The sequence below is a fragment of the Triticum aestivum genome, chromosome 2D, assembly GCF_018294505.1.
Source record: "Triticum aestivum cultivar Chinese Spring chromosome 2D, IWGSC CS RefSeq v2.1, whole genome shotgun sequence".
Taxonomy (NCBI): Eukaryota; Viridiplantae; Streptophyta; class Magnoliopsida; order Poales; family Poaceae; genus Triticum; species Triticum aestivum.
This window is the reverse complement of record NC_057799.1, coordinates 265822701-265846908: the sequence shown is the minus strand read 5'-3', so window position 1 is coordinate 265846908 and position 24208 is coordinate 265822701. Positions and strand designations below refer to the sequence as shown.

Genomic DNA, 24208 nt, shown 5'->3' with positions numbered 1-24208 from the left:
GCTGCCACAGGCGAAAGTAGTCTATCGTAGCCGCCGGTCCGGGGAAGCCATGGATGCCGCGGATCCAGGATTGCTGATGTAGCCCGTCGCAGACCAGACGCTGGCGCCGCCTACGCCGAGGAACAAGCGCAATGATGGCCGGTGCAATCTCAACTATGGATTGGCCATCCAGCCAATGGTCGCACCAAAAGCGGCAAGTCCTACCGTCCCCAATGCGCCAGGTCATGGAGGCCCGGAAGAATTGGTTCACTTCCTCATCGATGGGAAGGTGCAGGTGGCTCCAGGGTAGCTCCGGGTCAGTCACTTGCAGCCCAAGCCAGCGCGCACGAAGAGCGATGCTCGAACGGTGCAGGTCGCGGATGGCGAGCCCATCGAGCGACAGGGGTCGACAGATCTTCGGCCAACTCACAAGGCAGCAGCCTGGCTTGGCGTCTTTGCGGCCGTGCCAGAGGAAGTCGCGCACGATCCCGGTGATCTTCTTGAGAATTGACGGGTTGAGGGGCATGGCGAGGAGAATGTGCACGGGCATGGCCGTGAGCACATGCCGTACCAGGGCGAGGCGCTCGGCGCGCGAAAGCAGGGTGGCCTTCCAAGTTGCCAGCCGCTTGACCATCTTGTCAACCAGAGGGGGGAGGGCCGTGGCGTGGGTCTTGCGGATGGAGAGCGGCAGACCGAGGTACTGGAGGGGGAAGGTGGACACCGTGCACGAGAGTGTTGAGGCAATGCTGTCGGAGACCTCGGGATCACATCGGATAGGTGTGGTCGAGCACTTGAGAAAGTTGGTGCGTAGGCCGGAGGCGTCGCCAAAGACGCGGAGCAGCTCACGAATCGTGGCGAGCTCTGGCGGGTCCGGGTGGTAGAAGATCACCACATCGTCCGCGAAGAGGGATATACTCGACGGGGCATACCTAGTGGTTAGGCGTTGGAGCATGCCGGAGGCCACAGCGTGCTGAAGGAGGGAGTTGAGGGAGTCGATGACCATGGCGAAGAGCATCGGAGATATCAGGTCTCCCTGGCGGAGCCCATGTGCGTGGTCCACGGGGGGGGGGGGGGGGGGGGGCTGATTGCCGTTGATCAACACCCTCGAGGAGGCCGTGGAAATCAAGATGGAGATCCATTCACACCACCTCCAACCAAATCCGAGGTCCAGGAGCGTTTGCAGGAGGAAGGGCCAGGACACTGTGTCGAAGGCCTTGGCGATATCAAGCTTCAAAAGGATACGCGGCGCCTTGATGTTGTGCAGGAGGTAGGCAGTTTGCTGCACGAGGAGGAAGTTGTCGTGCACACTCCTCCCGGCGATGAAAGCACTCTGGTTCACCGAGAGTGGACCATCACTATCGCTCCATCAGTTAAATTAGGGCGTAGAATGTATTCCCTCCGTCCCATAATGTAAGACGTTTGGTTTTGTCATGCCATGTATGATGGCGTTGGTGCTTATTGTGACACATGACTACTTTATTGAGCGAATTGATACATGACTGCATGAGTGATCATCATATAAAAAAAATCCTATGGCCACGGGCATCCTAAAATCAGGGGCGATGGCGTAGGGCCGCCAAAATCGGGGACAGCGACAAGGTAGCTGCCGGGGTTAGTTTCAGCGGGGGCGGTTGGGTTCGTGCAGCAGCGTTTTCATTTTTGTGGCAGCTGCTGGAGGTTTTCCAAATATGCAACACTTGTAGCAAAATTTTGGGCCTGATGTTAAAATTTTGGGGCACATATAGGTGTAGGGCATCATCTGTTTTTTTGGCCCAAAGTGACCCAAATGGCAGTTGTTTTATGTTGGAGATGCTCTAAGAAGAACAATGGAACAAGATATTTGAATCTGGTTTTCCTCACATATGCGCCCATGACACTATTGCACCTGCCATTTGATCTAACACCATCACCTCCACAGTGCTACCAAGTCATAAAACCACCACTAAATTGCAATCCCGCATCCAGTGGAAGAGCTTGTATGATCTAAAAATGTGGAAAAGGAGTGGCCCCTACTGCACCACGGGGACAACATACAATCACTGATATGACTAATAATCAAAACATCCTTCTAATTTCCTTGGCTGTATATTTAGTAGCATGCATCCATTTTCCAAGAGCTCGCTATTTGTGTGGACCATCACTATCGCTCCATCAGTTAAATTAGGGCATAGAATGTATTCCCTCGGTCCCATAATGTAAGACTTTGGTTTTGTCATGCTATGTATGATGGTGTTGGTGCTTATTGTGACACATGACTACTTTATTGAGCGAATTGATACATGACTGCATGAGTGATCATCATATAAAAAACAACAACAACATTTTCTATGGCCACGGGCATCCTAAAATCGGAAAATCTGAGTAGGGGGCGACACGGCGCGCCCGAGTGTGGTCGTGTAGATGTACAGTACCTTGCAAATGCACGGGTGCGAGAGTGGGACTGGTGACCTTCGAGTAGAGCGGCGGCGACTGAGAACAATCGTTTGACGGTTCCGCCGAGCAGAACCCCTCGCCGGCGCCGGCCGCCGCTGCGCCCCCGAGGGAAGCGAGCGCGAAAAGGAGGAGGTGGTCGCCTGCGGGGAACATCTCGCGCAGCGCAGGTGTGCTGCAATGAGCCCGCGAGGTTTTGGGATTGGGACAGGGGTGGAGGAGTTGGTTGGAAGACGGCGAAGGAGGAGAAGGCCCGTCGCGAGAAGAGCCGGAGCGCACAAATTTATTTTTTTATTTTTATTTTTCGAGAAATGCCGGAGCGCACAAGTGGGTGGGTGGCGGCTACTTCGTAGAGCCCACTATGATGACTCGGTTTCCAAGAGGCCTTTTTTTTTTGAGAAGGTCGGCTCTTTATTAATCGAGCAACATAGTTACATAGAGTCCTCCGGATACAAAGCGAAGTAGAATGAAAAACACAAAGACCATCATAGTTCGAGTGAATTGCAGAAAACATCGACATTGAATGCTAGGTTTGCAGAAATCACAATTCTACAGTTTTGTGCCGAAAACCTCTAATTCTGAGGCTAATTTTTGGCAGAAAACACTAGTAGTCGGCTTAGGAGGTTTTAAGCACGATTATGACAGGGGGTCCCACTCGACAGGGCGATGTGGCAAAGAAAAAAAGCTAATTACACCCTGATAGATTCGTGATTTGCAAAAGGACCCTTGAAAAAAAAAGCAATCAGGTCCTCCGTGACCAACGTCTCCCACTGGTCCGGCGGTGGACGCCCCTGGCCACTTCCTCTCCGGGCTGCCACCATTGAGAGCCGGGGGAAACGTGGCGTGAGGCCGGGATGGACGGTGAGCGTGGTCGACGCCACTGCTGCTCGCGCCCGTGCGGCGGGCATAGCTACTCGCGTCCATCCGGTGTGCCTCCCCGTCACCTAGCCGGCGCCGATGCAGGTAAGAAGCAAGGGCGGCGGCGGCTTGAGCTCCGGTCGTGGTGAGGCACCCTCCCTCACCAGTCACCACGCCAACGCGGGCCAAGGAGTGGGGATTGGGAGGCCGGCGCCGAGGGGAGGAGGAGGAAATGAGCTCCTTGCAAAGAACTTGGCGCCGACGAGCTTTTCTGCGTGGAGACGTTGAACTCCGTGGTCGACACGCAGCCACCGCGGAACCTGCGGGGCGGCGGCGGCGCGCAGCAACGGGTCCGCGACGAAGGACTTGGAGGCAGCGACGGGTCCAGGTACTCACCGGTGGACGTCAGAGGCGCGGCTGGACGCCGGGAGCAGACCGGATGTGCACACCGGGGCCGAGCTCGGCGGCTGGGCAGCAGGAAGACGATGCCAGATTTTTTGTTTACTGCACGAACCTTATCCTCTTCAGTCCTTTTACAGTTTAGTCCATGCTATTTTTTCTATTTGTGATCTGTTATATTGTGCCACGTCACCCTATCCAGCAGGACCCTCCTGTCATAATTATGCTCAAAACGTCCTAAGCTGGTGACTAGTGTTTTTTGCAAAAAAATAGCCTCCGAATTAGTGGTTTTTGGCACAAAACTGTAGAATTGTGATTCCTGCAAACCTAGCCTTCAATATCGATGTTTTCTGCAATTCACTCTCATAGTTCACACAAGACTTAGCTAAATCATGAGCTAGAACATTAGACTGCCGACGAATATGCTTGAACAGCACCGAACAGATGCTCGACGCGCCATGTTGGATGTCCGACACCACTGAGCCCACAAGTGAACTGTAGCATCCCAAATTTTTAATTTGGAATGTTATACATTAGATCATCATGCATAACATATTGTATTGCATTTTGTTTTGCGATCCTAGAAATTCTACGCAACTCGAGGACCCACAGAGAGAGTTGGGGATTTCGTTATTTTCATATTTAGGGTTTTCTCAAATTTTGAAAATAGAATCATTTGTTTTAATTAATTTTCTCTCGGAAAATATTTCATATCAAAATATATGAGAGGGGATAAAATGACTTCTCCACAAATAATGAAATATTGGAGGAAAATATTAAAAACAAATATTTGATTTTATTTGGATTTCATTTGATTATTATTTGAATTCGGAAAAATACGCGTTTTTCAAAATTGCATTTAGGCCCCAAATAAATGTTCATCTTGTCCGACTTGATTTTAGAAGTCGGGAAAAATTTATTTTGGGATTTTTGGAGTCCGTTTAGTATTTCTTTTATTTGTTTTTCTACGCGAAATTATTTAAAAAAACGCGAACCGACCTTGGGCCGTATTCGGCCAGGACTCCGCCCGGCCAGGCCTTTATAAGGCGCGCCCCCGAGGCCCCTCAGCCCAAGTCGCCCCCGCCGCCGAAAACCCTAACCCTAGCCCGATCCGCCGCCGCCCGACGCCCGACGCCGGAGCCCCGCCGCCCCACCGGAGCCGCCCGTCGCCCCGCCGAGGTTGACCACCGCCCCGCCGCCGGCGGTTTTCCTCGAGAAAACCGTTCGGTTTTCCGTCCGGTTTTTCGTTCGTTTTTTTTAAACCCTAGATCTGTTTTTTTTTGGTCTAGTTTATTTAGCGAACACTCGTTCATTTGTTCGTTTTAACGAACGGTTTTCGTTTTTTTCCGCAGACAGCGAACGTTCATTCGTTAGGTTGTTCATCCGTTTTCTTTTCTGCGATTATTTCTGATCACGATTTCCGATCTGTTTTTCGTTCTAGTATAACTTTTCGCTCGTTTATCGGAATCAGGCGATTCAAGCGCCTAGAGTTTCGTCTCGAAACCCTCTTTTCGTTTAACCAACTCAAACAAGTTTTTGCTACTGTAAACTTTGACTTAGGCCCAGATTAGTAAACGAAGATTGTTTCTTTCGCCGTTTGACTTTCGTTGCTTCGTTTGATTTGATTCTTTTTGCAAACCGGAGTTCTTAAGTTGAACTTTCTGGTTAGATCTTTTATTTGAGTTTTACCTATGCATTAGATGAGTGCTTATTGTATGCTTGTTTGTTTGCGATAGAGTACCCGGAGTGCGCAGCGTCCTACTTCGAATCTCTAGGTTTCACGGATCATCAGCAAGGCAAGTAACACTTTGATCATACCTCTTTTCATACCCAGTTTTATTGCATTAGATCAATCCTCAAACAAGTGCATGATTAGGATCTAATTAAATTGTGGGTATCGGGAAGTAGATGAGGTAGTACCTATTACCTGTTTTATTATCAACCTTTGGGAGTTACTTCTACGTTTGCTTATTGCTATGCTATGCTAGTAGACGTGGATTGGGTGAGTGTATCCATGACAGATGTGAGATTGTTAATTAATGGTTTACTTAAGGTGACAACTTAAACACACATCTGGGTGGATTGAGGCACCTGGGTATTCCAGTGATTGCCTCTTTTTTTATGGACCGCCACCCAGGCTCAAAGGGATCATGAGATTATTCTTAGAAACTTCCGTGTGCAGCCATATGCTATTATGGGCTCTAGCATAGTTGATTAAGTCGTGTGAACTCTTACAGTGGTAGACTAGCAGATGTAGGGGAAAGTAGGTGTAACTGTCTACCCATCGTAAGGTGCTAACGCTTCTGAAAGACTGTGTCTCGGTCATCCGTTTCTCAAACACCATGTAGTGCGAGAAATCCAACGTAGGAGATCGAGTCTTGTGGGGAAAAGTGCACAAACCTCTGCAGAGTGTACAATCTAATCATGGTTAGACGTGTCCCCGGTTATGGACATCTTGAGTATCTAGTTCTTGGATTATCATGTGAATCTCATCATCTTATACTTAACTAATTTTGTTGGGTTGTTAATGATTACTTTTAATTGGGATTGAGAGGGGGTTTACCTTCTCAATATTTTTAACCAACTTTGTAGTTAAATAAAAATATATTCCTTTGCAGAAGGGAAAAATTGGCTTTTCGCAAAACTGTAACCATAGAGCTTTCCACCAGCCAAATATGCATGTAGTGATAGCATTATTCTGTTCATTACTCTCTATGTGTTACATTGCCAGCATATTCCATGTGCTGACCCGTTTTCGGGCTGCAACGTATCATGTTGCAGACTTTTCAGACGACGAGTAAGGAGCCATAGGTCGTGGTCTTATACTCAGTGATGCCGTTGGAGTTGATGGACTCACTTTATCTTCCAAGCCTTCCACTGTTATCGTATTTAGATGGTCGTAAGCCATATTTATTGTAATAAGTTCTCTCTTGAGACTATTCAATGTAATAAGTGTGTGATTGCTACTCTGTTATAAATCCTTCAAGTACTGTGCGTGTTAGCATTACCGATCCAGGGATGACACTGATGCATAGAGACTAGACTGTTTGAGGTCTGGTCGCTACAAAGATGGTATCAGAGCACACGCTGACTGTAGGACACGACACTAAGCTAAAGCCCTAGATCACTACTCTCTTCTCATTTCTGACTCCTCTCCTTTCTTCCACTCTTTTAGGATGGCGGATGCAAGGAACAAGTTCGCGCAACCGGATGAGGATACACCTTTTGGACGACACTTGAAGGTAGTTACTAGGTACATGAACATCGGAATACCAAGCTTCACCGGGACCTACAACGCCACACTACCAGAAGAGGAGCGCTGGATGATTCAAGTTCAAGTTCCAGGAAGGACGTTCACGCTAGTCACTGAACCCATAGAGTTTTCCTTTGATGCACCAACCTGGAGTCTAGGAAAGAGTATGGCAGCTCACATTACCATGGGACGCATTGGAGAAGTGTACCACAATGATCTCAAGGATACTATCTACCAGATTTGTGGGCACCGAGACGAGCAATGGGAGATGATCAACACCAGGAAGGATAGATCTATTGCAGCTTTCATTCAGGAGTTAAACCAGCACATTCGTCGCCAGGAAAACCAGATGTGTGCAGACATGATAGATCTGAAGAAGGCAAAGACTAGGATCATGGAACTGGAAGAAGAACTTAAGGCTACACGCGAGGATTATATGGAGGAAATCGTCGGACTAGTGAGGAAGAACAGCGACCTGACACAGAAGCTAGGAGTATTCATGGGAGACCCAGCACCAGGAGGAGAAGATGACGATTCTACTTGCCCGGAGAACTACATCATCATCGACGACACCGACTCGGACCCCAGTGAGGATGATTGGGAGGATGAAGCCGGAGCAGATATCATGGAGTCTTCGACTGAGCAATTTTTCTAGTAGACCACCAAATTAGTAGTAGTATTCCACCATGTATATAGTATAGTCCAAGCACTTTGTAACGATAGTTAGATCGATTGTATGCCTTGTTTGAATTGATTGGAGTGATATGATTGTGTTTGTCACATGTGCATATGGGTAGTGTTTTCCCTCTAGACCTCATTCTATTCTATTTTCTCATCTTTTCTAAAAAAAACCATCAGATGCCTCCGAGATGCGACACCGGATTTGTTTTCCCACCGGAGATCACTCAGTTGATTCAGCAGCAGAATGCCCTGATGCAAGTGCTAGTTCAGAACCAGGGGAACAACAACAACAACAACAACAACCCACCACCACCACCACCTGTGGACCACTTAGCCTGTTTTCTTTTTTTTTGAAAGGTGAACGACAGTGGGAGAGGCTCCCACTGACTTTGTATTACTCACAAAGGAACAGTTACATATGCGTTACAAAGGGTTTTTGTGGCCCCCCGGCCGTGCAAGCTAGCTACAACCCTAGTGACCCAAATTTACAATGTAACTAGACAGGAAGGGGCGAAGTTCCTCTCTGCAGTTATGTGTTAGCAACTCCAAGAGATGCTTGAATCTAGCCAGCCATGCTCCGAAGGAATGCTGAATCCCTCTGAAGTGTTGGTTGTTTCTCTCCATCCATAGACTCCAAGCAGCCAAACGAAATATATCCATGAAAAGAGGTTGCCTCCAGTTATCCCTACCCCCACGCAGCAAAGCCAATCTGTTGGCACCTATCGGCCACGCCAATCCAACTTTACTCCAGCAGTGCTAACTAAAGGGGCAATTGAAGAACAGATGTTCCACAGTTTCCTCGGGAGGGTTTTGACAGAACATGCATGCGTAGTTGTCCCCCGCGACAGCAAAATGTCTGCGTTTGAGCATATTCCTGGTATTCAGACGATCAACTAGGAGTAGCCACCCGAACATCTTGAATTTGATCGGGCTCTTGGCTTTCCAGAGCCAACCGAACGCCTCATCTGCCACAACCTGCTTGTAGCAGTGATTATAGAATTTCTTGGACGAGAAACGCCCGAGCGTGCATTCCCAAATGTCACAACGGTCGTTGGCCACACGAATTTGCGTCGACCCCTGCTGGATCTCTTTGATTTCCTCTCTCGCCTGGATCGAGGGAGGTAAACTAAAGATCATGGCTGGGTCAGTTGCAGTAAGAACCTTAGCAATGGAGTCATCTTCATTCAAGCAAAATGAGAAAGCCCGTGGGTACATGTCCATGAGTGGGGAATCATGACTACTATCAAACCAAACATCTTTCCAAAATAAAGAGCTAGAGCCATCCCCCGGGGTGACTTTGGTGATCCCCCGGAAGACCCCACTGAGTTGCATCACATCCTTCCACCAGAAAGAGCCCACTGCATTAGTTGCATGCGGTATTTTGTTTCTGTAGTAAGCGTCCCAAACCAGCTCCACCCAGGGGACATCTTCATGATTATAGAATTTGAATAGATGTTTCAGGAGAAGGGCAACATTCTGTGTTTTGATATCAATAACACCAAGGCCTCCGCAGCGTTTTGGGCGGCAGACAAGTTCCCGGGCCGCAAGGGAGTTGTTCTTGACCCCATCGTCGGAATTTTTTGCCCAGAGGCAATATCTGCGCAGTTTGTCCAGATGCTCGATCACTTTTGGGTGCAATTTGATTGTGCACATTGCATATATCAACATCGAAGTCGCAACAGAATTGACCAAAGTCAGTTTGGCCCCGGATGACATCAGCGACAACGCAGTGGACGTCTTCCTCTCGACTGCATGTACTAGCGGCATGAGATCAAGAACACTTGGCCTCGTCGTCCCCATTGGGAGGCCGAGGTAGGTGAAAGGCATGGAACCAACAGAACAGCCAAAAACCTCGGCCAATTCAGAAGCACGCTGGTGATCAATGTTAATGGGTATAAGAGTTGATTTCTGGAAATTGATCCTCAGCCCAACCGAAACAGCATAATCCTCCAAGATAGTTTTCATACGGGCAGCCTGTTCAGGACATGCCTGCATAACCAAAATCGTGTCGTCAGCGTATTGAACAACGGGGAAGTCACCCGCACTGTCACGAGGGAGAGGAAGCTCAACTAGTCCTCTAGCGAAAGCATCATTAATTGCTGCTTGGAGAAGGTCAGCCGCAAGGACAAAGATCAACGGTGAGAGAGGGTCACCCTGTCGCACACCACATTTACAATTAAATTTCCGGCCAGGAACTCCATTAAGGAGTACAGAAGAAACCCCCGAGCCAAAGATCGTTTTCATCCATCAGAGCCATTTGTCATCAAAACCCATGTGCTTCATGATCTCCATCATGGGGGCGTGCTCAATCGTGTCAAACACCTTAGCAAAGTCTAACTTGAGGAGGATAATTTCCCGCGCTGAGGTATGGCATTGATGGATGTATTCAAACGACCATGCCAGGCAATCTTGGATTGTCCTCCCTTTGATGAAACCGTACTGGTTTTGGTGGATGATTTTGAGGATGACTTTCTGCAGCCGGTTAGCCAAGATCTTTGTGATGATTTTCAGACAACAATTCAGTAAAGTAATTGGTCTATAATCATTTGCAGTTTCTGGAGAAGAGATCTTAGGGATCAAGGTGATGTACCCCTCACTAATGTTGGTGATATCTAGCCCTCCAGCATGAAAGGCATGGCACAGCTTATAGAAATCCGACTTGATGATCTGCCAGCAGCTCTTAAGGAAACAACCATTAAAACCATCAGGGCCCGGAGCCCTGTCACTCGGCATTTCCTTAATTACAGTATCGATCTCTTCATTGGAAAAGGGTGCCGACAATTGATCCAGTCCCTCGATCCGACGAATGATTCTAGAAAGATCAAAACACATGTTAGTGGGTTTAGAAGAACCCAAACGTTCCTTATAAGTTTTGAACAGCACCCCTTCCTTGCCAACGTGGTCATGGATTTCCACAGCATCATCACGAAGCATGGCAATAGAATTGTGTCTATATCTCTCAGTGGCCAGAGATTGAAAGAGCTTGGTGTTTTCATCAGCAAATCTGAAATACCTGATCGTGCATCTTTTCCTCCAGTACTCGTTCTGAAACTTGAGCAGTGTCTGCAAGTGAGATTTCAAAATCCTCCTAAAGTTTGACTCCTGGATAAATAGAGGTCTTTTGTCCTCGAGATTATCCATCATAACTAAAGATTCATTACTGTTCTGGATCATAATTTTCAGCTTTGAGATACCTCTGCTCCATCTCTTGAGATCATATCTCAGGGTTTTCAGTTTTTTACAAATGCGGGCAGCAGCGTTCGGGGCATGGCATGCCTTGGACCAAGAGGCGGCAACCACATCAGTAAACCCAACATGGTTAACCCAAAAATTCTCAAAGCGGAAGAGCTTGGACTTGGGGATATTAGATTCAATTGCAACCACACACGGAATATGATCAAACACCGATTTCCCCAATGGCAGGACCATCGTGTTTGGGAAGGAGGTAGTCCAACAAGAGGAAGAAAAGAACCAATCGAGCTGTTCGAGCAGGGGGTCGTCTTGCATGTTGCTTTAGGTATATGCTCTGCCCTTCACAGGTAACTCCATCAGAGACTGCGCTCGAATGATTTCATTAAACAACAACATGTCCGCAGCGTCGCCCCCAGGCTTGTTTCTATTATTCGTGGAATGAATAAAATTGAAATCTCCAAGGATCAACCAATTTTCATCATCAGGTATATTCAGGTCAAATAACCAGTTAGTAAAATCCACCTGACGCTGACCAGAGCATGGACCATAGACATTGATCAATTTCCAAGAATCACTAGACAGAGTAGCAACAAAAGAGACACCCACAGCAAACGAGTCAACATACCAAGGCGTGCCCACAAACACAGAACTATTCCATATTATAATAAGACCACCAGAGGCACCCACTGATGGTGCAAACACAAATTTATCAAAACGCTTAGGGCAGAAAGTTTTAATAAACGCCAGATCAAAATATTCACGCTTAGTTTCCTGGATACATAGCACAGAACAACCGCTAGTATCAATAGCATTCCTAAGAGCCAAAGTCTTAGCATCAGAGTTGATGCCCCTGATGTTCCACGACAGTACATTCCACGACTTATTCATGAGCGAGTGAAAATTCAATCGCCAGCTCCAGTGGACGAGCGCTGATCATCCAGCAGCTTCTCGGGAGAAAAGAACATCCTGTGCAATCCCGCAACGGCTACCCATCTGTTGAAGATCTTCAATCGACGTAGGAGGGGGACAAGCACCAGTCATAACCTGCACGGGGGCAGCAGCCAAAGAAACAGCTGTGATAAAAGAGGTCTCGCGTGGTTTCACCCGTGACTTAGAGCGCTTGGTGTCAGAGACATGATTGATCTTGAAGCCATCATACTTGTTAGATCGAGTGCTTCTTCCGACAGTGGTTGTGTCTAGAGGCACTAGCACATTGCGGGGCTGAGAAGCATTATAAAGAGAAGCAGAAGCAATCACCTAAAGAGCAGTATCTTGATCTGACAGGGGCACTGACTGTAACTCTGCATCTTCAGAAACAAATCGTGCGATCGCCTTGAGACCAGGAGAGCGAGCTGCCATCTCCCAATCAGTATCTATCACTTCAGACCTGGGCTCAGCAGACTCCAGCAGCAGAGACGAGGGTATGATGACAGCCCCCAACTGAAAGGTTGAACTGAACACCGCTGACATAACATCACGCTCTGGGACCATGCCTTCAAGCCAGGCAGCCGCAGCAGCATTCAGTTGGTTCTGGAGAAACTTGAACGGGTTAAGAGGTAACATAACAGCCTCAGATTGCTGAAAGGTGAGGGCCGGCGTATATATGCGTTTGAGCATCCCCCCATCCAAAGCAACAGCTCATGATCAACAACCATAAAGAAATTAACTGAAACCCCTCCTGCTCTGACAAACGCCAGTCGTGCAGCAGGATTCCCAAGCACAAAACCATCAGCCAACGCTTCCATCGCCTGAAACTCTGAATCAGAAGACCAAATATCAGACAGGTTGTCCTGGACATTGTTTTCTGGGTCCACACCATCCATCAGAGACGGCCCGTCATACTGGAAGAAAGTTCTAAAACTGAACCCTGTGTATGGCGGAGGAACCACGGGCCATACACTACTGGAATCAGCTATTTTGCCGTCTGCCACGGCGGACGGCAAAGGCACGAACGGCGGACGGCAAAGGCCTTTGCCGTCAGCCGCGGACGGCAACAGGCTCCGGCAAAGTAGGCTACGGTAAACAGCTACTTTGCCGTCTGCTTCCTGGCGGCTGACGGCAAAGGCCCTTTGCCGTCCGCCGCGGACGGCAAAGAGGGCGGACGGCAATAATTGTGCCTTCAGTCCGTTAAGTGGCTAACGGCAGGCCTTTGCCGTCCGCCGCGGACGGCAAACTTTCTAGTGCCTTTGCCGTCTGCCATATGATGTCATCTACACGTCACTACATGGCAGGCCTTTGCCGTCCGCCGCTGACGGCAAACTCTTTTACTCTTTGCCGTCTGCCACTGTAGGCAAATTGACCAAATGGGTCAGCTCCCAGGAAGCACAGCTGGATGCCACGTGGCCTCTTTGCCGTCCGCTGCAGACGGCAAAGAGCCCGTTGCCGTCGGTGGCAGACGGCAAAGAGCCTGCATATTGGCTCTTTTTTCTGTTTTTTATTAAATCCAACAATTTTCATCACAAATATATATGACATATATAGATATATTTCACAGCAAACATATAAGATATATATGATATATATGACAACAATTTTCACAGCAAACATATAAGATATCCATCCAACATGCAGAGTTCCATCATACATAGTTCCATCACATATGTTCCATCCAACTACCAAGTTCCATCATACATAGCATAGTTCATCCAACTACCAAGATACATGCATAGTTCAACGATACAAAAGAAACAGAGAAAGGGATAAGGAGCACTCCATCTATGCAAGCTTTCGTCAAGTGAATGAAATCTGCAAAATGAAAAATAAGAAAGTTAGAAATAGGTGACTAGAACAAGAAGAAGACTAGAACAAGAAGAGTATGTCATTTATGGGCTAACTTACGTGAAATGGATCATATATGAGCTAACTAAGTTGAAATGGGTCGTTTATGAGCTAACTAAGGTCAAATGGATCGTTTTTGAGGTAACTAAGGTGAAATGGATCGTTTTTTAGCTCACTTAGGTCAAATGGATCATTTATGAGCTAACTTAGTTGAAATGGATCGTTTTTGAGCTAACTTTGTTGAAATGGATCATTTATGAGCTAATTTAGTTGAAATGGATCTTTTTGAGCTAACTTTGTTGAAATGGATCATTTATGAGCTAATTTAGTTGAAATGGATCTTTTTGAGCTAACTTAGGTGAAATGGATCATTTAAGAGCTAATTTAGGTGAAATGGATCGTTTTTTAGCTCACTTAGGTCAAATGGATCATTTATGAGCTAAATTAGTTGAAATGGATCGTTTATGAGATAACCTAGGTAAGATGGGTCATTTTGGAGTTAACCTAGGTGAAATGGGCCATTTTAAAGCTAACGTAGGTAAAATGGATCATTTAGGAGCTAATCTAGGTAAAATGGGTCATTTTTGAGCTAACTTGGATGAACTGCATCATTTATAAGCTAACCTAGGTAAAATGGGTCATTTTGGAGGAAAAGAAGCTAACTCTAGGTCATTATGGTAAGCATATTGGAGGAAATAAAGCTAAGTCTAGGTCTTTATGCATTTGTTAAGCAAAACACTAGAGAAACTTACCGTGATCAGGGAGGTGTAGGAGCGGGGTGGCTAGTGCCGCTACCTGGAGAAGGATCGTGCGATGCGTTTCTGGAGTTAAGCTGCACCAAAGATCATTTCCAATGTCTCGTTAGCATTATGACACTCAAATGTTAAGACTAGCAAGTAATGTCCATTCAAATTAAACTCACCGTGCTCCCAGGAGCAATCACTGGCATCGGCGGAGCGGGCTGACCGGACTTCTCGCACACAGACTGCACATTTGGTTTTCACAACAGAGTCATACTAGTTAGTAATGAGACTCAAATGTTAAGACTAGCAAGTAATCTGCAGAAGAAACTTACCACAAGGAGCTCGTACATGGCCCTTGCCTGCATGTCATTCCGTGCCCTCTCCTCCTCCATCATCTTTCTCGTCCTCTCCTCCATCTCCCGCTGCCTCTCCGCCGCCTCCGCCAGAAGTTTCTCCGTTCTATCTCTCTCAGTCTGTATAGCAGCCTGCAACACCACTCACATGACCATTTGTAATCATTGATGGAAGCGCACACAATGTAATGGAGAAAGATAACTGAGTACGTATCACTAACCTTGATGGCGAGTTGCACTGGCCGTTCACGAGGCCTTATCTCAGGAGCGGAGCTCGACTGGCGCGCCTTGATCTCCGGGAGAGTGCTAGGACAACGGATAAGTCCATCTCCAATGGCTATGGAGCCATGGGACCTCCCGCCACCAGATATCATCACCAGCTCTGGATCAATGGGACCCTGGCTCGGGTTAAAGTCCTCCCCTTTCCTCGCCTTCCCCTCATCTCTATATCTCACGAGCTTGTTGTGGGAGGAGATGTTGGTGAAGTTGTTTGCATCATCGAGGTCAGACTGAGAGAAAGCCTTGACTTTCTTGAAAGAGGCAGTGTGGGCCATGGCATACAGGTCGTACACCTCTGGCACCTTATCCGCCTTATTGTGGCGTGCCTGAAAGAGAGAAACAATGAAAATTAGTAATTAAAGGGCTCAAGCTAGCATGATGAATGAATTGCATGAATCATGAAGCAAACCACATACCCAGTTGCGCCCGAACTGATATAAGTTGGAGCTGCCTTGATGGTGTGGCACACCTTCCATTTGGGCACGTTTGTCCTTGGCCTCGTTGTGGAGGGCTAGCCATTCTTTTGAGCACCACTCATCGACCAACACCTCCCAACAATCCATCCGATCCGCACACCATCTCGGAGGCGCCTAAGTTAGCAAATAGAAACTTGAGCGCTACGGCTAAGAATTACTAAATGAAGGAACTTAAGTAGAAGGCCTTAAGAATTACCTTCATGTACTGCTCCTTACTCAGGAACTTATCGCGGCACGCCGGCTTGGTCTTCTTGATACCACGCAAGGCGTAGTAGTCTCGAACAGCCTGCACCCGAGCCTCGTGCCGTAAGTTCTGGAGTAGGCGCTTGCAGACGTTCTCGATAACATGTGCCGCGTCCTCCTCGTATCCCTCCTCACACCTGTAGAATGTCTGCAATCAAATGAGACAATATTGATTAGTACAATTAATAACTAGCTAGTTGAAGATTTTGAAATGTGTAAAGGAGAAATTACCCAGAACTTTCTGATCACCATGTCTGCCCTCGTGTCGCACACGACACCGTCGATAATCTCATCCGGCGGGGCCGGGGCAGCCACGTAGTGCTCCCAGCTCAATCCAAGCTCTGGAAGCCTACCCTCACCAGGCAACGTGACAAACCCCGGGAAGTTTTGCCGGCAAAGAACTCCAAGGACGGAGTTGGGCCGGCGGACACTATGATGGTGGTCCCAACCCCTGCAGCATGACAAGGCCAACGCATTAGTTATTTGAAGAAACGTGAATGCAGAAGGTACAAAAATATTAAATGCACTTACGTACCTCTCCCCATCAGGGAAAATCAACCACCTCTGCTCGCGGGTCGCCGGCACGGACGGGAGCCGTGTAGCACCACGCTGGTAGACGGTGCCACCCTCCTCCTCAAGATCAGTCGGCTCCCCGCCATCATCAGCATGGCCACTCGGCTCCTCGGGCTGATCCGGCCAGGTACCCCATCCGGACGTGTGCTCCTCCGGGGTCTCGTGGGCCGAACTCTCGTGGGCCGAAGGCCAGTCGACCCGAGGCTCGTGGGCCCAAGACCCGTGGACCGGAGGCTCGTGGACCGGAGTCCGTGTAGCCTCCTCCTCGGACGAGTCCACCCTAGCAGTCACGTGCTCGGGTGAAACAGCTGGGGGTGGCGGCGAGGAAGGCGCCGTAGCAGTCACCCTACCTCCTCTCCCGCGACCACGTGCCCCACCTCCTCTCTTCCTACCTCGTCCCCTGCTGGGCACCGCGGTCGACGAAGAAGGGCCCGGCGGTGTGGACATACTGTCCAGCAACGCTCGGCGGAGAGGTGCGTCTGGAATCGAAGACCTCAGACCACGCGCCGACGAAGAAGGGGCCTTGGCGCGCTCCCGACCAGCGCCCACCATCTTTCAACACCTGCCATGACAAACAGTAAACGAAATTAGTACAACATAAAAAAAGACCGACATGAATAATAATATGTGTATCACTTAAGTGTATCATCATCAAGTACAACATTAAAAAATTTAATACCTGACACTACTAATAATCTCGATCAGTATCATCAATAAATGCATAATCATCATCATCACTATAATCAATGACGGGCTCATAGGGTTCAGTGGCATCAACATGTGGAAGGCCACCTTGACGTAATCGGTCAAGCAATGACAGGTCATCCGCAGCAGTAACCTCTTCTTGTTCCGGCTCTTCTTGTTCCTCCTCTGGGGTGATGTCGGATTCACTGTCGCTGTCTACTTCAATGTTTTGGGGTGAAGTATAGCGGTTCTTGAAACGCTTTTTGGAAAGACGTGTCTCTTGGAAGAATTCTCCTTCATATGTGTCTGGGTTAATGTGAGGTTCATAATCCTCTTCCTTTGGGGGAGATAGTCTAGCACGTGGCGGCACTTCATAAACGACATCCCAACCTTTCAGATTTGGATTAGTTTGGCAGGCCCACGGTAGATAGAATACTTGGGTCGCCTGTTGAGCCGTAATATAGACATCAGGAACATCTAAATGGGTGCTTTGGTTGATTTCAACTAGCCCTATATGTTCATGAGTCCTTCTAGTCTCCTTCGGCTGAAACCAATAACATTTGAAGACTACGACATTCGGTGGGTTTTCACCATAGAATAGAAGTTCATAAATTGCTTCAACTCTCCCATAATACTCGGTACCTCCTTCGCCGATAGCAGATACACAACAATTTGTAGACTTTCGGTCGGCCATAGATAGCTCTTTGCCATAGGTACGAAAGCGATACCCGTTGATGTCGTATTTGTCAAATGAACGGACCTTATAGTCAAAACCATTAGCGACTTGTCTCAATTCGGCGTCCATAGACTCTGAATTAGCCTACAAGTTTAATATGAAAGGATTGTTGCATTACGCACAAATTAGCGAATGAAACCGGGATAGCCGCCTACAAATTAGCCTACAAGTCTAATAGAAATTACCGTTTGTTTGAACCAAGAGATGAAACCGGGATAGCCGCCTCCTTGCTTTGCGAGAAGCTCATACTCTTCGACAGAATCCTTTTGGATCACCGCTCCATACGAGAATAAGGCGACGTATCGACTGTATGAAATATCCAGGAATAAGAGCAGTTCAAAGGAAATAGAAGTTGCGAAACTATGTACCGAGAACTTACTCGATGTACGGCCGCACTTCTATCAGGTTGTTGAAGATATACAACGAAATGGTCCGCCATTGTTCGTTATCCAAAGATACTGGATTTGAAACACTGGCTGGTGCGAGATTCCCTTTGAATAGGCTGAGGTTGGATCCACCCTTTTTAGGGTCGTCAGCATTGTACCGAGGCTTCGGATTATGCAAATGACGATTTTTGGCTTCGTAGTGTGCTGTCACGAAGTTTGCCGCCTCCTCAGTGATGAATGCCTCAGCCATCGATGCTTCAATTCTACGTTTATTTTTACATTTTTGTCGAAGCGTCTTCTGCATCCTCTCAGTTGGGTAGCACCAACGATTTTGCACGGGCCCCCCCCAATCTTGCCTCGGTCGGGAGATGCAAAATCAAATGTTGCATTGGATTAAAGAAGCCCGGTGGAAAGATCTTCTCTAACTTGCAGATCAACTCCGGCGCCAACTCTTCCATTTCTTCTAGCACGCCAGGCGATAGTTCTTTCGCACAAAGAACACGGAAGAAATAGCTGAGTTCTGCCAGTACTAGCCATTCATCCTCAGGGATGAAGCCACGCAACATCACCGGCATTACCCGCTCAATCCATATGTGCCAATCATGACTCTTGAGACCAAATATCTTCAATTTATCAAGACTGGCTCCCCTCTGTAGATTCGCTGCATACCCATCGGGGAACATCAACTGCATTTTCACCCACAAGATAATTTCCCTCATAGCTGGCCTTCCAAGATTGAACCATGCCTTTGGCTTCGTCCAGTTCTGCTTTCCTTTCGGTTCTTTCATGTTTTGTAACGGCCTATCACATAGCGCCTCCAGATCGACTCTAGCCTTAGTATTATCCTTTGACTTCCCATCTATGCCGAACAATGTACCAAAAAGTGCCTCGGCGATATTCTTCTCAGTGTGCATCACGTCGATGTTGTGTGGGCAAAGGAGGTCTTTGAAGTAAGGCAGATCCCATAAGCATGTTTTGTGAGTCCAGGCGTGCTTAGAATTATACCCCTTGAAGTACCCTGGACGCTCTGGATCTGGCTCGAGAGCGTTTAACTGATCCAGGGTCTGTTGGCCTGTCAATGCAGGTGGTGCAGAGTTTTTGACAACTCTACCTCTGATGAAGTTCTTCTTGTCTTTCCTGAACTTATGGCGAGGATTCAGGAACTGTCTATGCATGTCGAAGCAAGAAAACTTGCGACCGGCCTGAAGCCAACGAAACTCAAGAGCTCCCTTGCATGTGGGGCACGGGAACCTTCCATGCACACACCAGCCAACGAATAGCGCATACGCCGGCAAGTCATGCGTCGAGTACATGTACCAGACACGCATTATGAAGTTCCGTTTGCTATAGGCATCGTATGTCTTGAACCCATTATCCCAGGCTTCTTGCAATTCGTCCTTAAGCGGTTGCATGTACACATTCATATTTTTCCCCGGATAGTTGGGCCCTGGAATTATCAACGTCAGGAAAATGTTCTTTCTTTGCATAATCTGTCCGGGGGGGAGATTGAGTGGAAAGACAAATACGGGCCAACAACTGTATTGGGCTGCCGTCATACCAAACACACTGAACCCATCCGTGCTGATGCCGACTCGAGGATGCCTCGGATCTGCCGCTTTGTCACCATGTAATTCATCAAACTTTTTCCACGCAACACCATCCGATGTGTGTACAATCATCAGATTCCCATCTGCATCTAGTTCGGTTCTTTTGCCCGTTTTGTGCCATGTCATCTGTCTGGCCGTCTCTTCGACCATGAAAAGACGTTGAAGTCTTGGTACGATTGGCATATACCGAAGAACACTAACGGGGATTTTGGTCTGTGTCTTCTCACCCATACCGTTGTCTACCACAACATACCTGGAAGACTTGCAAATGGGACAATAGTTCAAGTCCGCATAGTCAAGCCTAAACAAGACACATCCTTTCTCACAGGCATGTATCTTATCATAGGGCATCTTCAGTGCACGGAGGATTTTGTCCGACTGGTACAGGTTTGCAGGCATTACATGGCCTTTGGGTAGAAAGCGTCCAAATACTGTCATCATTGCATCGTAGCATTCTCTGCCCAAGTTGAACTGAGCCTTCAGAGCCATTACTTGTGAGATGGCATCCAACTGACAAAGCTCAGTGTGCTCATGGAGCGGACGTTTTGAAGACTCCAACATTTCATTGAAGGCCTTTGCAGATTCCTCCATCTCCTCGTCCGAATCCCGAGCATCATCAAAGTCTTGCACCATGTTTTCCATCCCGGTACCATGCTCGTCGGTGCGACGACGATCCACCTCAGCTCGGTCACGTTGGGCAGACTCACCATGAAATGTCCACACCGTATAATCGGGCGTAAAACCACTCTTCTGCAGGTGTTTGCCCATTTCAGCCTCTGTCCTCTTTTCCCAATTGCCGCACCGTAAACAGGGGCACCAGGTTTTCCTCTGGCCATTTGCAAATGCGGCTCGCACAAACCCCTTGGTTTTTGTGAACCATTCAGTGCTCCATTTGTTCTGACCAGTGTGACCGGTGTACATCCACGCACGATCACTCATCTTGACTTTCAGAGCTACTAGACACACAACAAATATATATATATATATAATTCACCATGTATATATTCATCAGTTGATCTACTTTGTCAATTTTATTACGTCCATGCAACCTACACTCTAATAGGTAATGATAGGTCCTAATCCCACCCGAGTATGTTTAGATTGGGTTCATTTTCCCATGCTATGCTCCGGATCCTACGCAAAATTTCGGCAGCACCTCCCCGCTGTTCTCCTGATACACGTCTCTGCAATAAACAGAGAGGATGTGTACCCGGAGAACAACAGGGGAGGCACTGACGAAATTTATGCGTCGGATCCGGAGCAAAGCATATGGGAAAACGAACCCAATCTAAACATACTCGGGCTGTCCATGGATAGCGTTGGACAATTCGAAAGAATCAAGGTTATAAATATGCAAATGCATGCATATTTATAACTATGACGCTTTCGAACGGGAGACACATATTGGTTACGCATACTGATGATTCAAGACACATATATAGCTAGCTATCAAGTTTCATCGGAATAGATCAAATAATTAATGGGGGAGGAGGACATGTCATTTGTGCTCACCCACGAACGAAGGGGCAGAGCTCGTCAAACGCACGGCGAGGTCGTCGAACACCAAACCTCGCAGCGATGAAACAACTGCACATTTAAAACTACCCGATCAACACAATTATATATGATGTTTTTCATAACAAAATCGAAAGATATATGACCTAACTAATAATTCACAAATATATGACCCCGTCGGCTTCTGGAAGGCCAAAGAACACCTTTTCGGGAGGTGTCGGGGGTCGGGGTGTCGTGTCGGTCTCGGGGTGCCGTGTCGGGGTCGGGGTCGGGGTCTCGGGGTCGGGGTGTCGGGTCGGGGTGCCGTGTCGGGTCGGGGTCGGGGTGTCGGGGTCGGGGTCGGGGTCTCGGGGTCGGGGTGTCGGGTCGGGGTGCCGGGTCGGGGTCGGGGTGCCGTGTAGGTGTCGGGGTCGGGGTGTCGGGTCAGGCTCGGGGTCGGGGTCTCGGGGTCGGGGTGTCGGGTCGGGGTGCCGGGTCGGGGTGTCGGGTCGGGGTGCCGTCTCGGGGTCGGGGTGTCGGGTCGGGGTCGGGGTGCCGTGTCGGTGTCGGGGTAAGGGTGGGTGTGGTGTCAGGGTGTCGGTGTCGGGGTCGGGGTCTCGGGGTCGGGGTGTCGGGTCGGGGTGCCGTGTCGGTGTCGGGGTCGGGGTGTCGGGTCAGGCTCGGGGTCGGGGTGTGGGGGTCAGGGTCGGGGTGCCGGGTCGGGGTCGGGGTGCCGTGTCGGTGTCGGGGTCGGGGTGTCGGGTCAGGCTCGGGGTCGGGGTGTCGGGGTCGGGGTCGGGGTGTCGGGGTCGGGGTCTAGGGGTCGGGGTGTCGTGTCGGGGTGCCGGGTCGGGGTCGGGGTGCCGGGTCGGGGTCGGGGTGCCGTGTCGGGTCGGGGTTTTTCCCTCTTTTTTCCTTTTCTTCTTCTTCCTATTCTTCCTTTTCTTCCTCTTCTTCTTTTTCTTCTCCTCCTCCTCCTCTTCTTCTTCCTTTCCTTTTTCCTCTTCTTCTTCTCCTCCTCTCCTCTTTTTTCTTCTTCTTCTTCTTCTTCCTCTTCTTCTTTTTTCTTCTCCTCCTCCTCTTCTTCTTCTTCCTTTCCTTTTTCCTCTTCTTCTTCTCCTCCTCTCCTCTTTTTTCTTCTTCTTCTTCCTCTTCTTCTTTTTTCTTCTCCTCCTCCTCTTCTTCTTCTTCCTTTCCTTTTTCCTCTTCTTCTTCTCCTCCTCTCCTCTTTTTTCTTCTTCTTCTTCCTCTTCTTCTTTTTTCTTCTCCTCCTCCTCTTCTTCTTCTTCCTCTCCTCTTTTTCTCTTCTTCTTCTTCTTTCCTCAAACTAAACTAAACCTAAAACTAAACCTAAAACTAAAACTAAACTAAAACTAAACCTAAAACTACAACTAAAACTAAATCTAAACTAAAACTAAAAAGGAAAAAAACAGAAAAAGGGGGGGCTCACCTGGGGCAGGGCCGGTGGAGGAGGCCGGTGGAGGAGGGGGGCGGGGCGGTGGAGGAGGCGGCCTGGGGCGGCGGGGGGCCGGGCCCGGGGCGGTGGGGGGCCGGGGGGGGGGGCGGTGGGGCGGTGGGGCGGCGGGGAGCCGGGGCGGTGGGGCGACGGGGCGGCGGGGGCGACGGGTGGTGGGGCGACGGCGGGTGACGGGCGGCGGGGGCGACGGGCGGTGGGGCGGCGGGGCCCCGGGGCGGCGGCGAGTGGTGGGGGCGGCGGCGCGCGGCGGGGTGGGACGAGAGAACGGCGAGGAGAAACTGAGTAACGGGCGGGGGGTACGGGCCATTAGGTAGTGCCTTCTTTGCCGTCCGCCTCTCTTTGCCGTCCGCCTTTTTGCACGGCAAAGAGGTGGGCCATTAAGTTTTTCCCAAACGGGCGGGGGGTGGGGGCCACCTCACTCTTTGCCGTCTGCCAGCGGACGGCAAAGATTCTTTGCCGTCTGCTGGCAGACGGCAAAGAGCTCGCAGATGGCAAAGAGCTTCTTTGCCGTCTGCCGTTTCTTTGCCGTCTGCTTTTGGGTAGCTGATGGCAAAGAGCTTCTTTGCCGTCAGCTAGCAGACGGCAAAGAGCTGGCAGATGGCAAATTAGCTGATTCCAGTAGTGATATAGGCCAACCATTTTCCTGAATGTGCTCCTGGGTAGGTTCCGGGGCGTTCCATGCCTCTTCATTCAGAGCATCTTGTGCAGTCATCTCATCAATTCTTGCCTGCTGCATGAGGGTGTAGTATGGAAGCTCATATGGGTGGGGTGATGCATTCAGAAGGGGAGGAACATCCTCATTACCAACTAAGTTGGGAATAGTATTTCTGCCATTCAGAACATACACAGGGACAGATCAAGATCGAGCAAGACCTGGCAGCAAACCAACCCTGGTAACCAACAGACTATGCGGCACCTCAGCAACATCTTTGATATGACACTTAACCAGAACTCTAGCTTTGTTGTGACCCGGGCGTGGCCAGACAAGAAGTTTTCCAAAGTTAGAGACAGCCTTATGAATATAGTGTTCAGTCTGATAGTCCATTGGGAGAGCGAGAAACATGACCCAAACCTCATATTCAAAAGCAGGCATGCGCATATTGAAACATTCGTCATGAGGGACTAAAGAGAAAGTAGAATCCTCAGTCAGAGCGTGAGGCCCCTCTCTAATGGCAGCATCCCTACTCTCCATATCCGCAAAAACCACACATCCAATTCCCAGCGGGTAAATAAAATCATCCACCAAATCATACTCTAGATCCCCAGTGATAATGCGACAGACCTCGGCTAGCCAGAACTCCTTTTGATGATCAGGGACTGGAGGATGGACTAAAACAATAGCGTACCTGTCATGGTTAAGGGGCGGATCATCTACCACCATGACATGGCGCTGGACTCGATGAGCAGGGCCATGGTCGAAGGTCAATCCAGCTGGAGCGAAGGCAAACGGGCGCACTGGGAAGTTTGCCATAGCTTGAGTTGCCGGAGGTTTAGTATCCGCCCGAAGGGAGATCGCCGATGACGGATAGAGATTGCTCCGAGACGAAGGCGATGGGAGCGGGGGCGATGAGGGTGGGGGTGGTGAGC

At 48.9% G+C, this 24208-nt stretch overlaps 1 protein-coding gene across 2 annotated transcripts in view; it reads right to left on the bottom strand.

Annotated features, from left to right (window-relative positions):
- The window catches only part of LOC123052732 (probable (S)-ureidoglycine aminohydrolase), a 31356-nt gene extending 28626 nt beyond the window's left edge, over positions 1 to 2730 (bottom strand). Inside the window, exon 1 of one of the 2 annotated variants that reach the window (XR_006425010.1) lies at positions 2391 to 2730. Coding sequence is in view for 1 of the 2 variants with exons in the window: in XM_044476055.1 (XP_044331990.1) it covers positions 2391 to 2565 (175 nt within the window). In the remaining variant the exon portion in view is untranslated. The remainder of the gene's footprint in view (positions 1 to 2390) is intronic. The other variant, XM_044476055.1, reaches the window with a different exon arrangement.
- Between the last annotated feature and the right edge of the window lie 21478 nt (positions 2731 to 24208).